The 18,128-nt window shown below is 40.6% G+C and overlaps 1 protein-coding gene across 4 annotated transcripts in view; it reads right to left on the reverse strand.

The window, feature by feature from the left end:
* LOC125396604 (uncharacterized) overlaps window positions 1-17,767 on the reverse strand; it is a 31,971-nt gene extending 14,204 nt beyond the window's left edge. Inside the window, exons 1-5 of one of the 4 annotated variants that reach the window (XM_048428584.3) lie at window positions 17,656-17,767; window positions 14,143-14,263; window positions 3,017-3,143; window positions 2,765-2,825; window positions 166-2,256 (exon numbers count right to left, since the gene is read on the reverse strand). In XM_048428584.3, the coding sequence (XP_048284541.3) occupies window positions 612-2,256; window positions 2,765-2,825; window positions 3,017-3,143; window positions 14,143-14,166 (1,857 nt within the window). In that variant the 5' untranslated portion in view covers window positions 14,167-14,263; window positions 17,656-17,767 and the 3' untranslated portion in view covers window positions 166-611. Of the gene's footprint in view, window positions 1-165; window positions 2,257-2,764; window positions 2,826-3,016; window positions 3,144-3,914; window positions 4,229-4,308; window positions 4,387-14,142; window positions 14,264-17,655 lie in introns of those variants that run through there. The other 3 variants (XM_085692410.2, XR_015002882.2, XM_085692411.2) reach the window with 3 other exon arrangements.
* Between the last annotated feature and the right edge of the window lie 361 nt (window positions 17,768-18,128).

The following is an 18,128-nucleotide window of genomic DNA, read 5'->3' on the forward strand; positions in this document are numbered from 1 at the left end:
GGATCTTATGGAGGCATTTTCTCAGTTGAGTTTCCCTTTCCAATAATCTAGTTTTCATGTGAAGCTGACATACAACTAGCCAGTACAAATAACTATTTGTCAACTTGGCACACAAACTACTAAAGTCACAACCTTTCCTTTCTTATTCATTTATAAGAACTCACATTAAAAAATAAATAAGTTTATTAAAAGTACCATAATCTTTACAAATTCAAACACATTAAAAAAATTCTCTTCAAAAAATATTCAATCTCACTAAAAAGTCAAAATATTTTTTAAAAGTTCAAAGTCTTTCAACTATGGCTCATATAAAAATCAAAATTAAATACCTTCTCCCTTCAAGAGAGAAGCACGGCAGAAACAATTTGAGAAAAGCAAAAACTCACTCCAACAGTACAAATAACATCCAACAACTGGGATCCACCCATAACCGTCAGAGCTAAGCCAAAGTGTTTGGGTCACTTCTCTTGCTATGCCCTCTGCAGTATACACAAATTCTCTTCTAGGCTCTGAGTTGTTCCATTTCAACAATACTGATGATCTTGGTGGGCATCCCATGGTACTGGCACCTCCAAAAGGATGGTGTCTTCATCTGCAATGCAAACTTTACTTCATTTACTACATTCATTGGATTTTTTTCTCATATGTATTTTTTCATGATTTTGAAGATGACTATTACGAGCAAAAGCTTTTCCACACTGATTACATTCATAGGGTTTCTCTCCAGTATGACCTCTTTCGTGACTGTGAAGATGATATTTATGTGCAAATGCTTTACCACATTGATTACATTTGTAGGGTTTCTCTCCAGTATGACTTTTTTCATGCCTTTGAAGATTACTGCGAGATATAAAAGCTATACCACACTGATTACATACATAGGGTTTCTCTCCAGTATGATTTCTTTCATGCATTTGAAGATTACTGCCAGATGAAAAGGCTTTACCACACTGGTTACATACATAGGGTTTCTCTCCAGTATGATTTCGTTCATGCATTTGAAGATTACTGCCAGATGAAAAGGATTTACCACACTGGTTACATACATAGGGTTTCTCCCCAGTATGACTTCGTTCATGCCTTTGAAGATTAATGCGATATGAAAAGGCTTTACCACATTGACAGCATTCATAGGGTTTCTCTCCAGTATGACTTCTTTCATGCCTGTGAAGATGACTGTTACGAGCAAAGGCTTTACCACATTGACTACATACATAGGGTTTCTCCCCAGTATGACTTCTTTCATGCCTTTGAAGATCACCATTACTTGCAAAGGCTTTACCACATTGATGACATTCATAGGGTTTCTCTCCAGTATGATTTCTTTCATGTTGTTTAAAATTACTGGGATCTGAAAAGGCTTTACCACATTGACTACACACATAGGGTTTCTCCCCAGTATGACTTCTTCCATGCCTTTGAAGATCACCAGTACTCGCAAAGGCTTTTCCACATTGATTACACTCATAAGGCTTCTTTCCAATATGTCTTCTTTCATGTATTTGAAGATAACTGGGACATGCAAAGGCTTTACCACATTGATGACATTCATAGGGTTTATCTCCAGTATGAATTCTTTCATGTATTTGAATATAACTGTGGCATGCAAAGGTTTTTCCACATTGACGACATTTATACTGTTTCTTTTTAATATGAGTTCTTGGTACTTGAAGATAACTGCGACATGCCAAGCCTTTATAATCTTGATTAGATCCATAAGGTTTTATTTTCAAATGAGTCTTTTGGTGTAGTTGCAAAGATGAATCAGATCTAAATGCTTTATCACCTTGTTTACATTCCAAGGGTTCTTCTTTATTATGTGCTCTGTGTGTTTGAAGATACCTATGATGATGGTTAAAGCCTTTAGTACATGGCTCACATTTATAGAAACCTTTTCCCATATGAGTTTTTTCACCTCTTTCAAGAGAACTGGAAGAACTCGGAGCTTTACCACACCGGTTGCATCCATAACATTTTCTTGTAGTGTGAGTCACATTACATGGGCAATGTGAACCAGCACAGACAGAAGAATTTCCACATTCTGTAAACTCAGAAGGCTTTTCTCCAGTGTAACCATGTTGATGTAATCCTATTGAAGCTGGAAATCCAAGTAATTGTATACTTGTATCATCACAACTATGTCTTCCCACAGTGGGAACTACTACAGAGCTTTTTCGGAGAGAGGCAGGGCTACAATGCTCCTTTCCATATCTCTTTTGCTCACATGGCTTGTATCCAGAGTGACGGATGATATACCTTAAAGGAAGAAAACAAGCAAAAGGTTTTCCCATTGCATTCACGCAGTTTAATTTATTGTTCCTCAAAGAGATGTGGTATAGGGACTACGATTTCTCTACCACAACAACCTTCTTAATTCTCATAAACTGCCCCTCTCACCAAATTATGGTAAGTTCCATGAGTAACACCAGCTTAATTAAGAGACAATTTGTCTATAGAAGAACTTGGACACACCTTAATTCCCTAATCAATGTGAATGACTTTACAATTCCTGAATGGAATGAAACTAAATGGATGGGCGGTTCTACAACATGGATCTCAGGGAGCTACGATTACTATGGTGACAACTGTTAAGGCATCATTTCCTTGTTTTATTTCTTAGAGGGATGACTTGCAAACACAGATCAGCTACCTGAAATTGAGGTACTTGATGTTCTGAGAATTTATAGTGTTGGTTTCATTAAATATCAGGCACATTAAAATCTGTTCAGAGGCAGAAATGTATCACTTTGCATGGGAAAATTACCTTTCATGTCTTCTAGAACTTTGACAATGATCTTCAATATTCTGGTCTTCCCATCTGTAGCCTAAAATGTAGTATCAGAAATATATATTATTGGAAATTATGCAAATTTTGAGTTATTATCTCAGTGAACCCTACAACCATATCTCATTTATTCACCACATTCTCCCTCTCTCAACATCATAGTGAAACACCAGTGTCCAAGAAAGGTTTATCCCCTTAAGCTACACAGTGAAGGAAAACTAGCATTCTTACCTATAGCAGTGAGGTTCTCCCAGGTTTCCAGCATCACATCTCTGTAGAGATTCTTCTGGGAAGGATCCAGCAAAGCCCACTCTTCCTCACTAAAGTTCACGAGGACATCCTCATAGGTCACTGCATCCTAAAATATGCCATACAGATATGTAATAGAAATGATGAGACTGAATGCTTTGTAACTGTACACTTCATTGGGAATATATTTAAATAATTCTACACACTCAACAAATTTATTTCATATCACAGAATTTCAAATGCAATCACCAAGTCGTTTTAGAAGGAAATAAAAAAGGAGGATCATGATTCTCTCATTTCTGGGCCTTCTCAATAGTATATGGCATTGCAAGAGAAATGCTGACTTACAGATAGAAAAACATGCAAACAGAGGAAAAGTATTGAGTAATCATCAGCAAAATTCTATCAAAATTCCTGTTATCCAAGAAAGATAAGCAATATGGGCATCATGATGTCACCTTTAACCCCCACTCAGGAAGCAAAGACAAGGTGAACCTCTGATTTTCAGTTGGCCTGGTTTGTGAAGAGAGTTAAAAGACAGCCAAAAGTACATACTAAGACCCTGCTTTAAACACATTAAAAAAATACAACTGAGAGACCACCAATGAGTTATATATTCCCTCCAGAAATGTACTTGTCTTTCAGAAAACTGAAGTACCTCATTTAAACTCTAAGGCTAATATGATATTCACATAAAGGAATGTATTTTTAATAAGTTTATGACTGACAGATTAAAAGCATTCTCAAAAACTTCAGTGAAGTAAAGCTGATACTAAAAAGTAAAAGAAAACAAACAAACCCAGTTTAATATAAAGATGGGTAAAATGTTAAAACCACCTGTTGCTTTTACACAGGACCTGCATCAATCCCCAGCACTCACTTGGTGGTCCCAACAATTTGTGACTGCAGTTCAAGAGAGTCCAGCTGGATAGTGGTGGTGCACACCTTTAATCCCAACACTCAGGAGGCAGAGGCAGATGGATTTCTGTGAGTTGAGGCCAGCCTGATGCACAGATCAAATTCCAGGACAGGCTCCAAAACTACACAGAGAAACCCTGTCTCAAAAAAAAAAAAGAACAAAAACAAAAAAGAAAGAAAGTCCAATGTTGTCTTCTGACTTCAGTAAGCATGAAGCATACACACAGTACACATGCATATGCATTTATATACATACAATATGTATTTGTATATATTATATATATAAAGATTCATGCACATATTTCAAAAATGAAACAAATCAAGGCATGCATAAAGATATTGCGAATGTTACACACCTGCAATGCAATCATTCAGGAGATCAGTATTAATGTCATGAATGCATGCCATCCTGGTGGGGGAAAAACTTGTATTTTCTGCCAAAGTTTAAAAGTAAAGAAATGGGTATAGCTCAGCACAAGAGCAAAGGCTTCATATGTACAAAATCCAACCCATCAGCCCAAAATATAAAAATAAAAATATCCCGGCAGACTAATGGCTTAGCAAGGAAAAGCAATTGCTTCTATTTACCTTAGGTTATTTAGGGATGGAGTCTATTATTATGGTAGTGGTATGGATGCAGGAAAAGGAAGGGAGGGGCTAACTTTCAACCACAGAAAGAAGACTAGTGTGATAGGGGTATAATCACTCAATGCTAAGTCTCAAAGAATAACGCATTCTAGAAAGTCCCCTCATCCTAAAGGTACCGTATTCACTACAGTGGAAACCACAAACCAGAGACAAAATATCATATTCACCTTTTTACTTGAGAGATTTTTCATTCAACACACCACATTTTGACATAAGACATGATATGATAAGCTTACACTCAACCCATTTTCTTTCCAAAGAAGTGAGGAACGATTGGACCAAGGCAACACTGAAAACCAGCTGGGCAAACAATAAACCTTGCACATCCGTGTCAGGCACCTGGATCTTCAGTTTCAAAGGGCTTAGATGACTCTTTCTCTCTGAAACTTTTCTCATCTCATTGGTTAATTCCACGGCCTATCAGCAGCTATTCATAGCAGGTGTCCCAAAGCTTGGGTATCTCAGCATCCAATGGCCTTAAAATGCAATCCATTCTTCATTCACACCTTCACTCATTGTGTTCTAGACTGCCAAAGAGATGGTTGCAACCATGCTGAACTGAAAGTCCAGAGGAAGAACCCATGACCTTTAAAATTTGCATCCTTCTTCTTTCAAGAAAATGTGACACACAGATGACATGTCTACATTTTCTAGCTTTAGATTTGTCCTGTCCTATTGGAACAGATCCCTAACAAATTCTGTATAAAGCTGGTTTCTGGGATTAGCAAACTTGTTGCTTTTTCTTTCTCATTTTAGGCTATTTACTGGGGTGTACAGTTCTGTTGCAGCACCTTTTCTATATTTCCAAAGAGCAGGTACCCTCTCTTTAATGACCCTAATCTTCTTGATAATTACTGCCTCTATTTCAGCACATGACTGCCCTCTGAAACTACCTAGCGCTGTTTTCTTGCCAAACCACACAGGTTTCATTAATATCTGCCCCTGTTATTGCTCTTTTCCTCTACATATCTGCATGAGTTATCAGTAATAACCAAGCCACAGACTAAATGTTTTGTCAAGACAATCCATGACTATTTAATTTAGCCTTCCTCATTCTCACAGGATATGGGAAGAATACATACAGACAATATGCCAAAATATTACACAAAACATCTACCCTAGTCACTGTTCTATTGTTGTGAAGGATCACCATGACCATGGTGACTGTTACATTGCCAGGCTTTTAAACTGGGGCTTGATTACACAGAAGATCAGTCCATTATCATCATGAATGACTTCAAGGTAGCATGTATGTGACTAAAAATAATATCTTGATACACAGAGAAGCAGGCAGAAACAAACACTTGTCTTGCACTGGTCTTTTGAAACCCCACAGCCCATGTATAGTGATATATCTTAACAAACAATACACACCAAGTCCCACAAGGGCAGACCTCCTAATTTTACATAATTAGTTCCACTGTATGGAAACCAAGCATTCAAAGATAGAGGGTAATAATCTTGAGGCAAATATAAACCATGAAAAAAAATATAACCTAAGTAGAAAGAGCTCAAGAGGAAAGGAGGGAAAGAAATAGAGGGAAACAGGGAGTAAGAAAGAGAGAGAGAAAGGGAAAGGGGGGAGGAAATGAGGCAAAGAATGGAGAGAGAGAGAGAGAGAGAGAGAGAGAGAGAGAGAGAGAGAAACAAAAAAAAGGAAATGTTTATTCTAAGTATTTCCTGCTGGGTTTCAGGCTTCCTCAATATAACTGTCCCTTTCACATCTAAGAGGAGATTAAACAATATAAGACCTCCAAAGTTAGGTTTAAGTTCCTATCTTTTGAATGAATGCAAGGCATTATTCCTTGTTTCCCTCCCTTCCCAATCTGTCAAGAGAACTCAGGGAACCCAGGATCAAGTCTGGTGGAAGCAATGAAGGCAGACTCACAGTGTCCTTAAATGTGACTGTTGTACATCTGGAAACTGCACTTAACTGGATGGATGTGTCACCCAAGACTACCAAGGTTATAAAATCAATTGAACTACTTTAGCTAGTTGGATTCTGAATGAATTCTTAAATTCCAGCCAACATGGAGTCACAAATCTGTCTGATCACAGCTCAAACCAATCTCAACTGGGATAAAATGGGGCCAAGCAAAATATTGTGTCTGGGGACTGAGAGGAAGGTGAAACACCTGGATGACTTCTACAGTTAAAATCTGTGTGGTAAGATACGGGGATGATTCAACTGTCTCTGCTTGAAGCCATGGAATTCTTTTCTCTGCTCCTTTGCTGTGTTGGATCTACCTTCCTAGGCACAGGTGCCAGCTCCTCCTATGTTCGTGCTATCCTAATTAAAGTGTCTTTTTATAGAAATGGTGTAACAGTACACATTTAAACTTTGAGAAGTGTAGATTCCCACCAGGACTTTTGTCTTGATGAAGGATGGGCTAGTTTTAGCAGGGAACTGAGCCAACCTTGAAAAGAAAGCAACCGTTTCAACAGTATACTACAAAAATTCATATTTTAAACTACAGAGTCAACAAAAGTCCAATAAAACATCTAAAATTTTATGCGATCAACAATAGAAAATCGATGACAAAAGGTCATCATGAATAAAAAAATCAACATAAGACTGAATTCATGGCACACAGTGACATTATCAGATTTGAAAACTTCAAATACAACTAAAATAAAAACTATAGCATCGGAGAAAGAATAAAGAGATCAACATAACATGAGAGCAGATAGAAATATGAAGACAGTTCAGATATGCTCAGTGTTGAGCAACAAGACCAGCAAGCCCAGTAATTATGGCCTTACTGACACAGGCCTCTCACACACTGTGGCATTCATGTGCAAATGTAGTAGGAACACAGATGCTAAGCTCTTCACAGCATTAACTCCAGAAGCCTCCTACACCTGCCTGTCAAGTGGAAACAAAAGACCTTCAAGAAGACACTAGAGAAACTAGGGCTTTCTGAGTTAGCAAATCTGCCTTCCATGGTGACGATAAAGCAGCTCAGGTGTGCTCATTCTTTGACGAGGTCAACAATAATTAAGTGTCCTCAGAAGGGATGCTGCTCCCATGTTCAGGAAGGAAGGCATGGCAGGAACTCATGCGAGGTAGGAACCTGAGCTAATGGACAGGCCATGGAAGGTGCTGTTTACTGGCACATTACGTTGGATTGAAAAGTGAAGACTCATATAACCCTCTAGGGTCTCTGCACAGAATTAGGACACACAAGGAGACATGACAAGTGCAGACATATCAGCTATGGGCTAGCCCATGGTACTTTATAGTTCAATGTTGTGACTTTACAGAATATTTAGGAGCATGGTGGGCCAGGCATGTTAATTAGAAGTGCAGTGTGCTGGGCAGACTGATCTGCAGGATATGCCTGTATTTACACCTGCACTTCCCACGTCTATATCATCCTGCTTTCCTGAGAGCAGAGCCTCATGATCAAGAAGCAGAATGCGCCAACCAATACTCTTACAACTAAAGAGAGAACAGCATAGGTCAAGTAAAACCAGTGCCACTGGCAACCAAGCTGGTGACAGTTCCCGCAGCTCCCTTACGGGAACCACCTTTAAAAACATAGCCCCCATTGTCTGAAAATGACCCTGAAGTTTGAGGTGAGGAAGTCATTAATTAACTTCACAAACTAGGCAAGCAAGGACCCAGCAGGAAAAAGGAATTCATTTACCAATTTTTTCCCAGTTTCATGAGCTGCACTTTGTATTTCCAATGCTATTTCAGCAAAATCAAAATACCTACTACCTAATTATGCACTATCCAATCCATTTAAAATTCTAGAAGGCAAAATGGAAATGAACAGTCCTTGTACAGTATCTTCAGTATCTTGAGAGGAAAAAAAAGAACTACATCTTTGTACAGACTAAAAACGACTGCTCATTTCTATCTGAACTTGGAAAATAGAAGGTGAAGTCACATGCTAATGATGATTATATAATGTCTGGACAGTTCTAGCTCATATATCACCTCAGCTGACAGCTCATGAATGGGTCCAAGCTGCATGTGGTACTATTGTCACAACTTGTAAATAATTGATAAAAACACCAGAAAGCAGGTGATGGGTGGATGAAGATGGCTTTCCCTTCCAAGATGACCCTGCTGGCAGCAAACATCTCCAAACTCCAGCACACAAATATCTGGCAATTTCAAAGCATAGCTTGTGTTTATTTACACCATCTTACTTGTGACCATGAAGCTAGTCATGAGGACCAGAACCAAGAATTCTAGAGTGACTCCTGCCGTTTTCAAGGGTGCATTGAGTGGGTGCTCTTTGGCTGTCAAGCTCAGTATGAGGAAAGAAAAGCTGCATCAAACCATGTTCCATGGTACTGACTCACCAGCTCCAGAAACCTGCAGTGGCTGCAGAGAAGGCTCATGTGTTATAACTGTGTGCTGCTCTAGCAGAGGACCTGAGTTGGACCGTTTCATCATATGCCTAGATCTCCAACTCCAGGGGATCTGACCCCATCCTCTGGCCTCTGGGCTAGGACAACATGCACATACATGCACAAATAGAAATAAAGCTTAACAGAAACTAAAATAAAGGCTATGGGGAAAGCCCCAGGCAATGTTAAAAAGAAGCATGCTATAAAAACAGTATATTTACTTGAGGTCTAGAATGCAGTTTTCTTCTTAGCAACTCATCATCTTGTCATATTTTATGTAACCATTGCACAGAGTAAAACTAACCCTTGGGAGCAGAGGCTGATGGATTTCTTGAGATCAAGGTCAACTGAAACTACACAGTGAGACCTGGTCTCAAAAATACAAAATTATATTTAAGGAATGGAGACGACAGAAATTCTTTGTTCTAGGGAGACTATTCTCTTGAATGTAAGCCTTGAAAGTTAATAGTGTATCATGGAATTTATCTTTTTCATTGAGAAGATCCTTATAATTATTTGAATGCTTTTATATTGATAAAAGAATCAACCTCTAGATGTTTGACAAAATAAACCTTTTGATTTAATACTTGGATTTGCAGCTGGAGAGATGGCTCAGCTTTTAAGAGAGCATACTGTCTTTTTGCAGGAAACTTAAGATGAATTCCATCACATAAATCATGCAGAGAGACCATGACTCCAAAAAAGAGAACATACCATAGATACTCCTTTCTTTAAGGTTTTTTGAGATAGGCTCTCACTATGCAGCACTAGCTGGCCTGGAACTCACTATGTAGATCTGGATGCCCCTAAATTCACAGATGCTGGACTCCCTAAATCTGTAGACAAGGAAATAATAATAAAAAGTACAATTGACCATGAAGAGTTAGAAATGGAGGTGCTCTTTATAAGCACTACTATTAGCCAACACCCTTGGTTCCCATTTTTCTGAGCATGAAGACAAAACAAACACAACCAAGACACAAGAGCAAGAAACACTGCTTACCTTCAGTGGACGAGGAGAGCACGGGACTCATTGCTAAAGCTCTGCTTTTCTTTAGCAAGGAAGCATGGGGATTTCACTGAGGGGACACATTTACGTAAAGGTCTACCTATTCCTAAGACTGTTCAGTTAACAAGTCTACTTCTGCACATGGATACAAAGTAAAAGCAGAGATATTTGGGGGTAATCTTAGCTCAAAGTCAAGCAGCAACTTATACACAGTATAAAGATTATAGACAAAACTACTTCTAGAATGTTTAGCTTCTACAAAGCTCCTAGCTGAAATCAAGTAAATGCTACTGTGCAAGTAGATTGCTTAGAAGTCAATACAACCTGTTAATTAAAATATATGCTCTACCAATGCCAAAATTCTCACAAATTTAAAGGACAGAGACTACAAATACAGAAAGTTGGTGGGGGTCATGTAAGAGGTACAGGAAGCAGCTTTGGAATGCATGTCCACAGGTTTGCATGGACATGCTGGATAGCCCTTGGCAGAGCCGAGAACGACACGTCCTGAGGTCCTCATGCTGTTATGAAGCATGGCTCTACCTTCCACTGTAGTCATCATGTCCCTTACAATCTATGAGTTGTATGCAAACTCTAAGCAGGCTTCTCTAACTAGTAACATTGGGCAGTGTTACTAGTACTCACAATAATAGTGACTGACTTTTTTGACAAATTGTTCCTGAGACCGACTAATGATTCAACCACCACACTTAGAAAGAATTTACAAAAGTTGATTGTTAGTAAAGTTATGTTTTTGTTTAAGGTTTTGGTGTAGAAAATCTTGGGGAACAATTTAAAGTTTAGAAAGGCACAGTTTTGTTAGTTGAACGAGGGACACTGAGGTCAGGAAACAAGAACAAAGGCAGTCTGGTTATTACTAGCTGATGTGTCTTTCTTGCTAAAATGGGTGGTGATTAAAGGTGGTGATTAATCTCTTGTACCTATTTTTGCCCTAGACTTCCTGATATGATGTAATAAAAAACTGTTGATGAGTAGGTGTACCCTCTGAGGAATTAAGTTTTTATATATAAAGGTTTGATTTGTGGTTCTTTTAAGACGTTTTGTAAGATACTTTTTAGATAAATAATAAAATAATTGATTCTCTCTTTGTAACCACAAAATGCAGCCTGCCAGTAAAAGAACTGGCTTAGAATACCACCTCACTTGCTTACACTCTGTTAACATGCAACAAGTTGCTCAGACATGAATGTATGTGGGTCTTTGGAAGATTTCTTTTTCATCTATAATTAAAACATTTAATTATGTAAAGGTGCTATGAAATATGTTGTCTTTTATTTCTACTCATTGAAATCATTCACTTGAAGAAAAATAGAACGTAATTGCACTGTAACTGTAACTTTTTTAGTATTTGAAATATTTTGCTGAGGGGTATAAGCTGTGGGGGAAAAAGTAAAGTCAGACCTTGGTGTGGTGAAGGCATGTCTGTGTGTATGTAATAATGTACGTGTGTGTGTGTAATATATGTATGTATGTATGTATGTGTGAGTGTGTGTGTGTGTGTGTTCTCCTCTTTTGCCAGTGCCATAGAATTAAGTTTTGTTCTCTCACAGAAAAAAAAAGTCTATTGTGTGATTAGCCAGCAACTCCACACTTCCTCTTCAGTACCTGACCTGCTAAGAGCTGGTCTCTCAGCAGAAGATATCACAGAAAATTTGATGTGGGATTCCCCTCTGTATGCTGTGAATACCATTGGTTAATAAAGAAACTGTCTTGGGCCTGCATATGACAAAATAGAGGTAGGTGGGGAAAACTAAACTGAATGCTGGGAGAAAGAAGGCAGAGTCAGAGAGACACCACGGAGCCACCAGAGGAGAAAGACGCAAGTCGCCAGTGGGAACCTTGCTGGTAGGCCACGAGCCTCATGGTAGAATATAAAATAATAGAAATGGGTTAATTTGGGGCTGGAGAGATGGCTCAGTGGTTAAGAGCATTGCCTGTTCTTCCAAAGGTCCTGAGTTCAATTCCCAGCAACCACATGGTGGCTCACAACCATCTGTAATCAGGTCTGGTGCCCTCTTCTGGTCTGCAGACATACACACAGACAGAATATTGTATACTAAATAAATAAATAAATATATTTTTTAAAAAAAGAAATGGGTTAATTTAAGAGATAAGAGTGAGTCAGAAGTATGCATAAGCTAATGGGCATAAGCAATGTTGTAATTAATACAACTTCTGTGTGATTATTTCGGTTCTGGGAAGTTGGGAAAAACAAGTGGCCTCTATCAACAAAAATTCACCTTTCAGCTCTGTGGATGCCATTCTGACATGAATATCTCTGCTGTGCTATTTGATTTGTCTCTGAACAGACTGGCTAAGAGAAAGGTGACAGCAGTGTCCATTCTAAATAGCCCTGGTAACTGTCTCTTTAATAACCAACACCAGTCTGACCCCTAGTGACCTAGGCTGCGCTGGACAGAAAACATAGTCAAGAAAGGACAACATGGGCTGCAGGAATAGCTCAGTAGTTAAGAGAACAAGCTGCTACTTCAGAGCACACCCGCAGGTTCTATGGCCAGGACCCACATGGCAGCTATTCAGGTCTTGCTGCCAATGAGCATGGGTGCAGCACACAGACCTGTATATATCTCCACCACAAAATCAAGCACATGAAACAACTTTTAAAAAATTAAAACACAATGTAGAAAAAACTCACATCATAAAACATCTTTCTCCAGCTGGGTGTGGCACTCAAGAGGCAGAGGAAGGGGCAGAAGATTCTCTGTGGGTCCAAGGCTACCCTAGTCGATATAGTGACTTCCAGGAAAGCCATGTCTCAATAAACATGCAAAAACTTATTTTTTTAGCAAAATGATATGATGTCCCCCTAGTGATCTGGATAGGAGCCCTACACAGGTTTCCTGTAGATAAAATCTGAGCAATCAGCCACTGTGACACCGAAACACTGCCTGGAGGCTTGCATAGATCTCCTAGAAAAGGGGTCCATGATCCCAGACTCCTTGGAAAGTGTTTCTCTGCCATCTGACCTCACTGTGGGTGTACTATAGCTTACACACAGCACTGCCTTGTCTGTCTGTTGCCTTGTTTGAAAATTACATTAATTCATTTGTGTATTTGGGCGTACACATGCTTCTCAGTGCACATGCCTCCATGGCTAGCGGAGTTATTTTCTCCGTGTACTAATGAGCTTGCTTGTGTGGGCATGTGCATTGCTATGCTCACCACAGTGCACATGGTGCCATCAGGGGGCAGCTCACGGGAGCCATTCTCTCCTTCAGCATATGAGGCCAGGACATCAAACTCAAGTCATCAGGCTTGGTGACAAGGGTCTTTATACCTGCTGAAACATCCTGCGTGCCCTATGTCTGGTTTTACCTGACTCTGATGGACTCACTCACTGCCCCTGTCACCACACTGTCACTGCCATTACAGACAGAAAACACTACTGTTTTCATTATTACATTCTTCATTGGTTTACACATGTATGTCAAACACATGAACTTGAGAAAACTCACAAAGAATATAATGCTATACAAAGAAAAACATTAGGGAGGATTATCAAGACGGTTCAGAGTAAAAATGCCTGAGCCAAGACTGAGGACTGTAACATGAGAGGGCTGGCTTGTTTGTGTTTTTCTGTCCTGCCCGACCCCCCAGCTATTTAGTCCCAGAGAAAAATCACACTGAGATCTCTATAAGTTATAAAGCTGATTGGCCCATTAGGTCTAGCCTCTTACTGGCTAACCCTCACATCTTGATTAATCTATTTTTCTGATCTATGTTAGCCATGTGGCTCAGTACCTTTTTCAGTGGGGCAGCTCACAACCTGCTGCTTCGGTAGTCTGGACAGGAGTGGGAGGAATCAACTTCCTCCTCCCCAGAATTCTCCTGCTCTCTTTGCATCATTTCCACTTCCTGTCTGGTTTTCCCACCTACACCTCCTGCCTGGCCAATCAGCGCTTTATTTAAAACATGATTGACAGAATGCAGACAATTCTCCCTCACCAGACCTAGGTTCCATGCCCATTATCCACAGGGTAGAAGGAAAGAATGGGTTCCTGGAAGCATTCTCTGATCTCCATGCTTGCAGAATAGCATGTGCTTGTACACACACACACACACACACACACACACACACACACACACACACACCAAAACAGAAAACTACATCCTCCCACCATCCTACCACGAGAAGAGGCTTCCTGTCCATCTTCTGGGTCTGATAGCCTTTCCTTCAGAGGCGATGCTGTTGCCATGACTCTCCTTACGAGCTGCCATGTGAACACCTATGGACACAGCTTGACAGCCTAGTGAGAGGGTTGGAAGAATTTGCAGGTTTTACAAAAGAGAAGCACATGACATTCAAAAGATCACAATACAGTTTATTCCAGTGACAAAGCATTGCATATGTCCACCTAGTCAGCAACAGCAGTCTTCAGTGACTTAGCTTCTACAGCAAACAATGCCACATAAGCCTTGTAAGGAACAGATAACCACAGTGCTGTAAGCATTAGTTTGGACCTCCAAAATATATTGAGACAAAAGAGAGGCCAGCCTGAAATAATACTATATGAGCCTAAATTTACTACATTTAAGCTGGTATGCATAGATGTATAATTCTAATATTCAGGACACTCTGGCCCCTGAAAGGTCAAAGCCAACTGATGCTGTGAGACTCAGATGCAAGAAGTCTGAAAAATAACATTTATATTATACACCTTCAGATTTAACTTCTTTTCTCCATTTATTTGTTTGTTTGTTTACTCATTTATTCATATTTGAGATAAAGCCACACTGTTCAGTGCTTGCTGGACTGGACAGCACTATGTAGAACAGGATGTCCCTGAAATTACAGACTTTTGCCTGCCTCTTCCTCCTGAATGCTGGGACCAAAGTGCATGCCACTATCACCTGCAAACTTTTTTTAAACATAGGTCTCACATACTCCAGTGGCTTCAGAAATAGATCAGTGGTGGCTACATAAATGGCACTATAAAAAGGAAGCAGCAGCGGTGAACCAAACCGTTCAAAATGGTGGTTTTTAACCTGTGTAAATTGTATCTCAATACGGCAAAAATTCTACAGTGCGTCTCTGATGTTACTATACATTTCACTGAAACTCTGCCTATAAATCCCAAGACAACTACCATTCCTGTGCTAGCAAGATTCCTTAGAGGTATTTGCAGCCAAGACTGATGAACTGAGCTCAGCTCTTGCAGGGCATAGGGTACCAGCGCCTACACACTCCCCTCTGACCTCTACCTATGCACTGTTGCACGTGGAGCCACTTCCCACCCTGCAACGTGTGTGTGCACACATATGCCAACCCAAAATAAGTTAATAAATAAGTGTAATATATAGGTTCTTACCCCAGTGTTTGGTAATGGCAATACTCTTACTCCCGATACTAGTCATAGTCTTGACACGCCAGCCCAATGCACTGAGATGAAGTTAATTCTGAGTTACTGTTCCGAAAGTCTGGACTCTTTCCATTCCATCCATTTGTTCTTTATTTTTTGCAAAGGCTATCACAGCACAGTCTAACTGTCCTGTATCTCCAATATACTCCTGACTAGGCTGGACCTCATGGAATCGTGCTGCTCCAATGTCCTAATTGGCAAGATTACAGGCTTGAACCAAAAGGCTCAGTGTCCATCTCTTAAAAGAAACCAACTAATAGCCTAAGGTAGCATCACTTCTAGATTTTGTCATTTATGTATTTCCCAAAAGACCCCAGAATGCCAATGTCAGTGTTGGCACGAACCCATTTATGGCCAAGAGTTATACACTAACACTGTCTGAGGAATGGAGGAATGTGCAAAGAGAGGCGGTAAGACTAACATCTGAAAGAAGTCAGGGGCTGGGGCTGAGGCTCCGTGGTGGACTGCTGGCCTCGGATGCACAGCTCCCTGGTTTTGATGGGCCAGTCTGACTTCATCTTAAGAACGGATATATCTTTGTTATAAGGTCAGCATAAGTTAACTTCTATTGGTAGCAACTTTCCAGTTGACTATGCTTTAGCCTGTTTCTGGAATCTGACATGCTCCACACTCTATGGAGTTTGACCAATACCTTTATTGTATCCTGATAAGATGTTCTATCAAATAGTTTTGGAATGTTCAGTCAAGTTCCTAAGTAACCAAATGCCTTTAGAAATTCCCCCAATCCTTGAAAATCCCCCAGTGTTGCAGTTTTTTTTAAACTAAATAACCCCACTTCTCCTTAAATTCACTTAAAATTGTGTTTGATACAATTTTCTCAAACCCAACTTTAGGGAGATAGCCCTTTCTAACATTAAATAAAGATTGCTTATAGACCAAAGACTGTGGGTAACAGTCTTTCCTCCTTTAGGTGGGATTAACAGTTCCACCCTCAGAAGGGCATAAGCCGGGTATGGCAGCTCGTGCTTGTTATCCCAACAATAAGAAGCAGCAGTGGGAGGCTCTGGAATTTGAGGTCATCCTGAGTTTGAGGCCACCCTAGGGTTAACTCTGACCCTGTCTCAGAATAAGCAAACAAGAAAAACCAGTTGGAAAATAAATACTGGAAACCTTTCCCCACTAGGACATTGATGGAGTAAGGCACAAAACAAAACAATCCCATGCAAACTCAGAATTAAGATTAATAAAAGGGTTATTTATTTAAAAGGAAAAACTTATAGATCACCGTCCTAGACAACAGCCTCCTGCAGGAATAGGAAAAGCGTCTGATAGTCAGAAGCGGAATCCGAAGTAAGCAAGAGAAGGAGAGGAGGGCTGCCGCCCGGTTATTTTTAAAGCGAAAGACACCACACCCCAGTGGGCTGGTACCTCAAAGGCTATTGGTTGAAGGAGCAGAAGTAGCTCCCGCAGCAGGACATGTTACACTATGTTACAAACCACACGAGTAAGAAATGCCCAGGATAAAAGGGAGATGGTGGATATTATGAAAATAACCTATAAAGGGTCAGGAGCTGGGGGGGGGGGGGAAGCAGGCTTGCAAGCTCACAAGGAAAATGACGTTTACTGTGCAAAAGCATGAGGCCCTGAGTTCAGTATGGAAGCTTGTACAGTTTTGTTTTGTTTTGTTTTTTTTTAAAAAAAAAAAAAAAAAGGTGTCAAGGGTTTGATTGAACAGATGGTCAAAGCATTTGTCAAAAGATGCTCCACTGAAAAAGTGTTTGGAGACTCCTGATATCCTGTGGCGTAGTGATGACGGGATTTTTAAAGCCCAGGGAAATTGCAATGCTAGAGCGGATACACTTGTAAAACCTAGTCCTCCACAACGGAAAGGGCCAGAAGACTAGCCCTTCACTAATCGTATAAGATGCCAAATGTTGAGAAGAGCACTGCAGACGGATCCTACACCTGAATGTTCAATGCCAAGTGCAGAACTTCTAGAAGATACGACAGAAACCAGGGCTCTCCAAGTTCAGCAAAATTGACTTCCCTGACAGGAGTAAACACAGCACATGCCTGCTCATTTCCTGGTGACTTCAATAAGGTTGTTTCTAATCACAAAAGTCCTGCTTCCTCCGAGCCTCACTCCGCACCAAGTTCTCCGCGGCCGCAGACCTCCGAAGGAAGTTAGGCAGAGGCACTAGGACCCGGGAATTACAGGGACAGCAGGAACCTCACGGGGCACCGGTTTCTACCGCTCTGGGATCCGACACCGGACCCCATAGCGCCTCCACTTGTAGAGACCGCAGCCCCTCACTCACCATGACACAGATTGTGAGCTCGCCCGGTTCTCTTCACAGCTTCCAGTAGCGGGTGACAGCGCAGCACACGGAACCTCCCTCAGCCAGTGTGCAGACTGCAGCAAGGCAGACCGGAAATGCCCTCGCATACTGTAGGCGCTGATTTGCCAGTGAAGTCTGAGTGACAGGAGCAGCTCCCTTAGGTACTGAGTGTTGCGAAGCTTCCACCCCAGGCACAGAACTGTCCCAGACCTGCAGTTTGGCATTGCAGAACTTGCATCTGGACTGTAAAATCGTCCCCGTACTATTCTTGCCTGCACTTCCCTTTCTTCCTACTGGGCATACACAGATGTGCAATGGAGCAATCCTCCTGCCTCAAAGCTGAGAGGGCCCGCAGACCACCTAGGTCAACTTTAAACCACCTGCTTGATATTCACAAGGTCTCAGCAATTTCAAAAAGGCATGAGTAGGATTGCTCACAACCAGGACACTTT

The sequence above is a fragment of the Myodes glareolus genome, chromosome 8, assembly GCF_982192425.1.
Source record: "Myodes glareolus chromosome 8, mMyoGla1.1, whole genome shotgun sequence".
NCBI lineage: Eukaryota > Metazoa > Chordata > Mammalia > Rodentia > Cricetidae > Myodes > Myodes glareolus.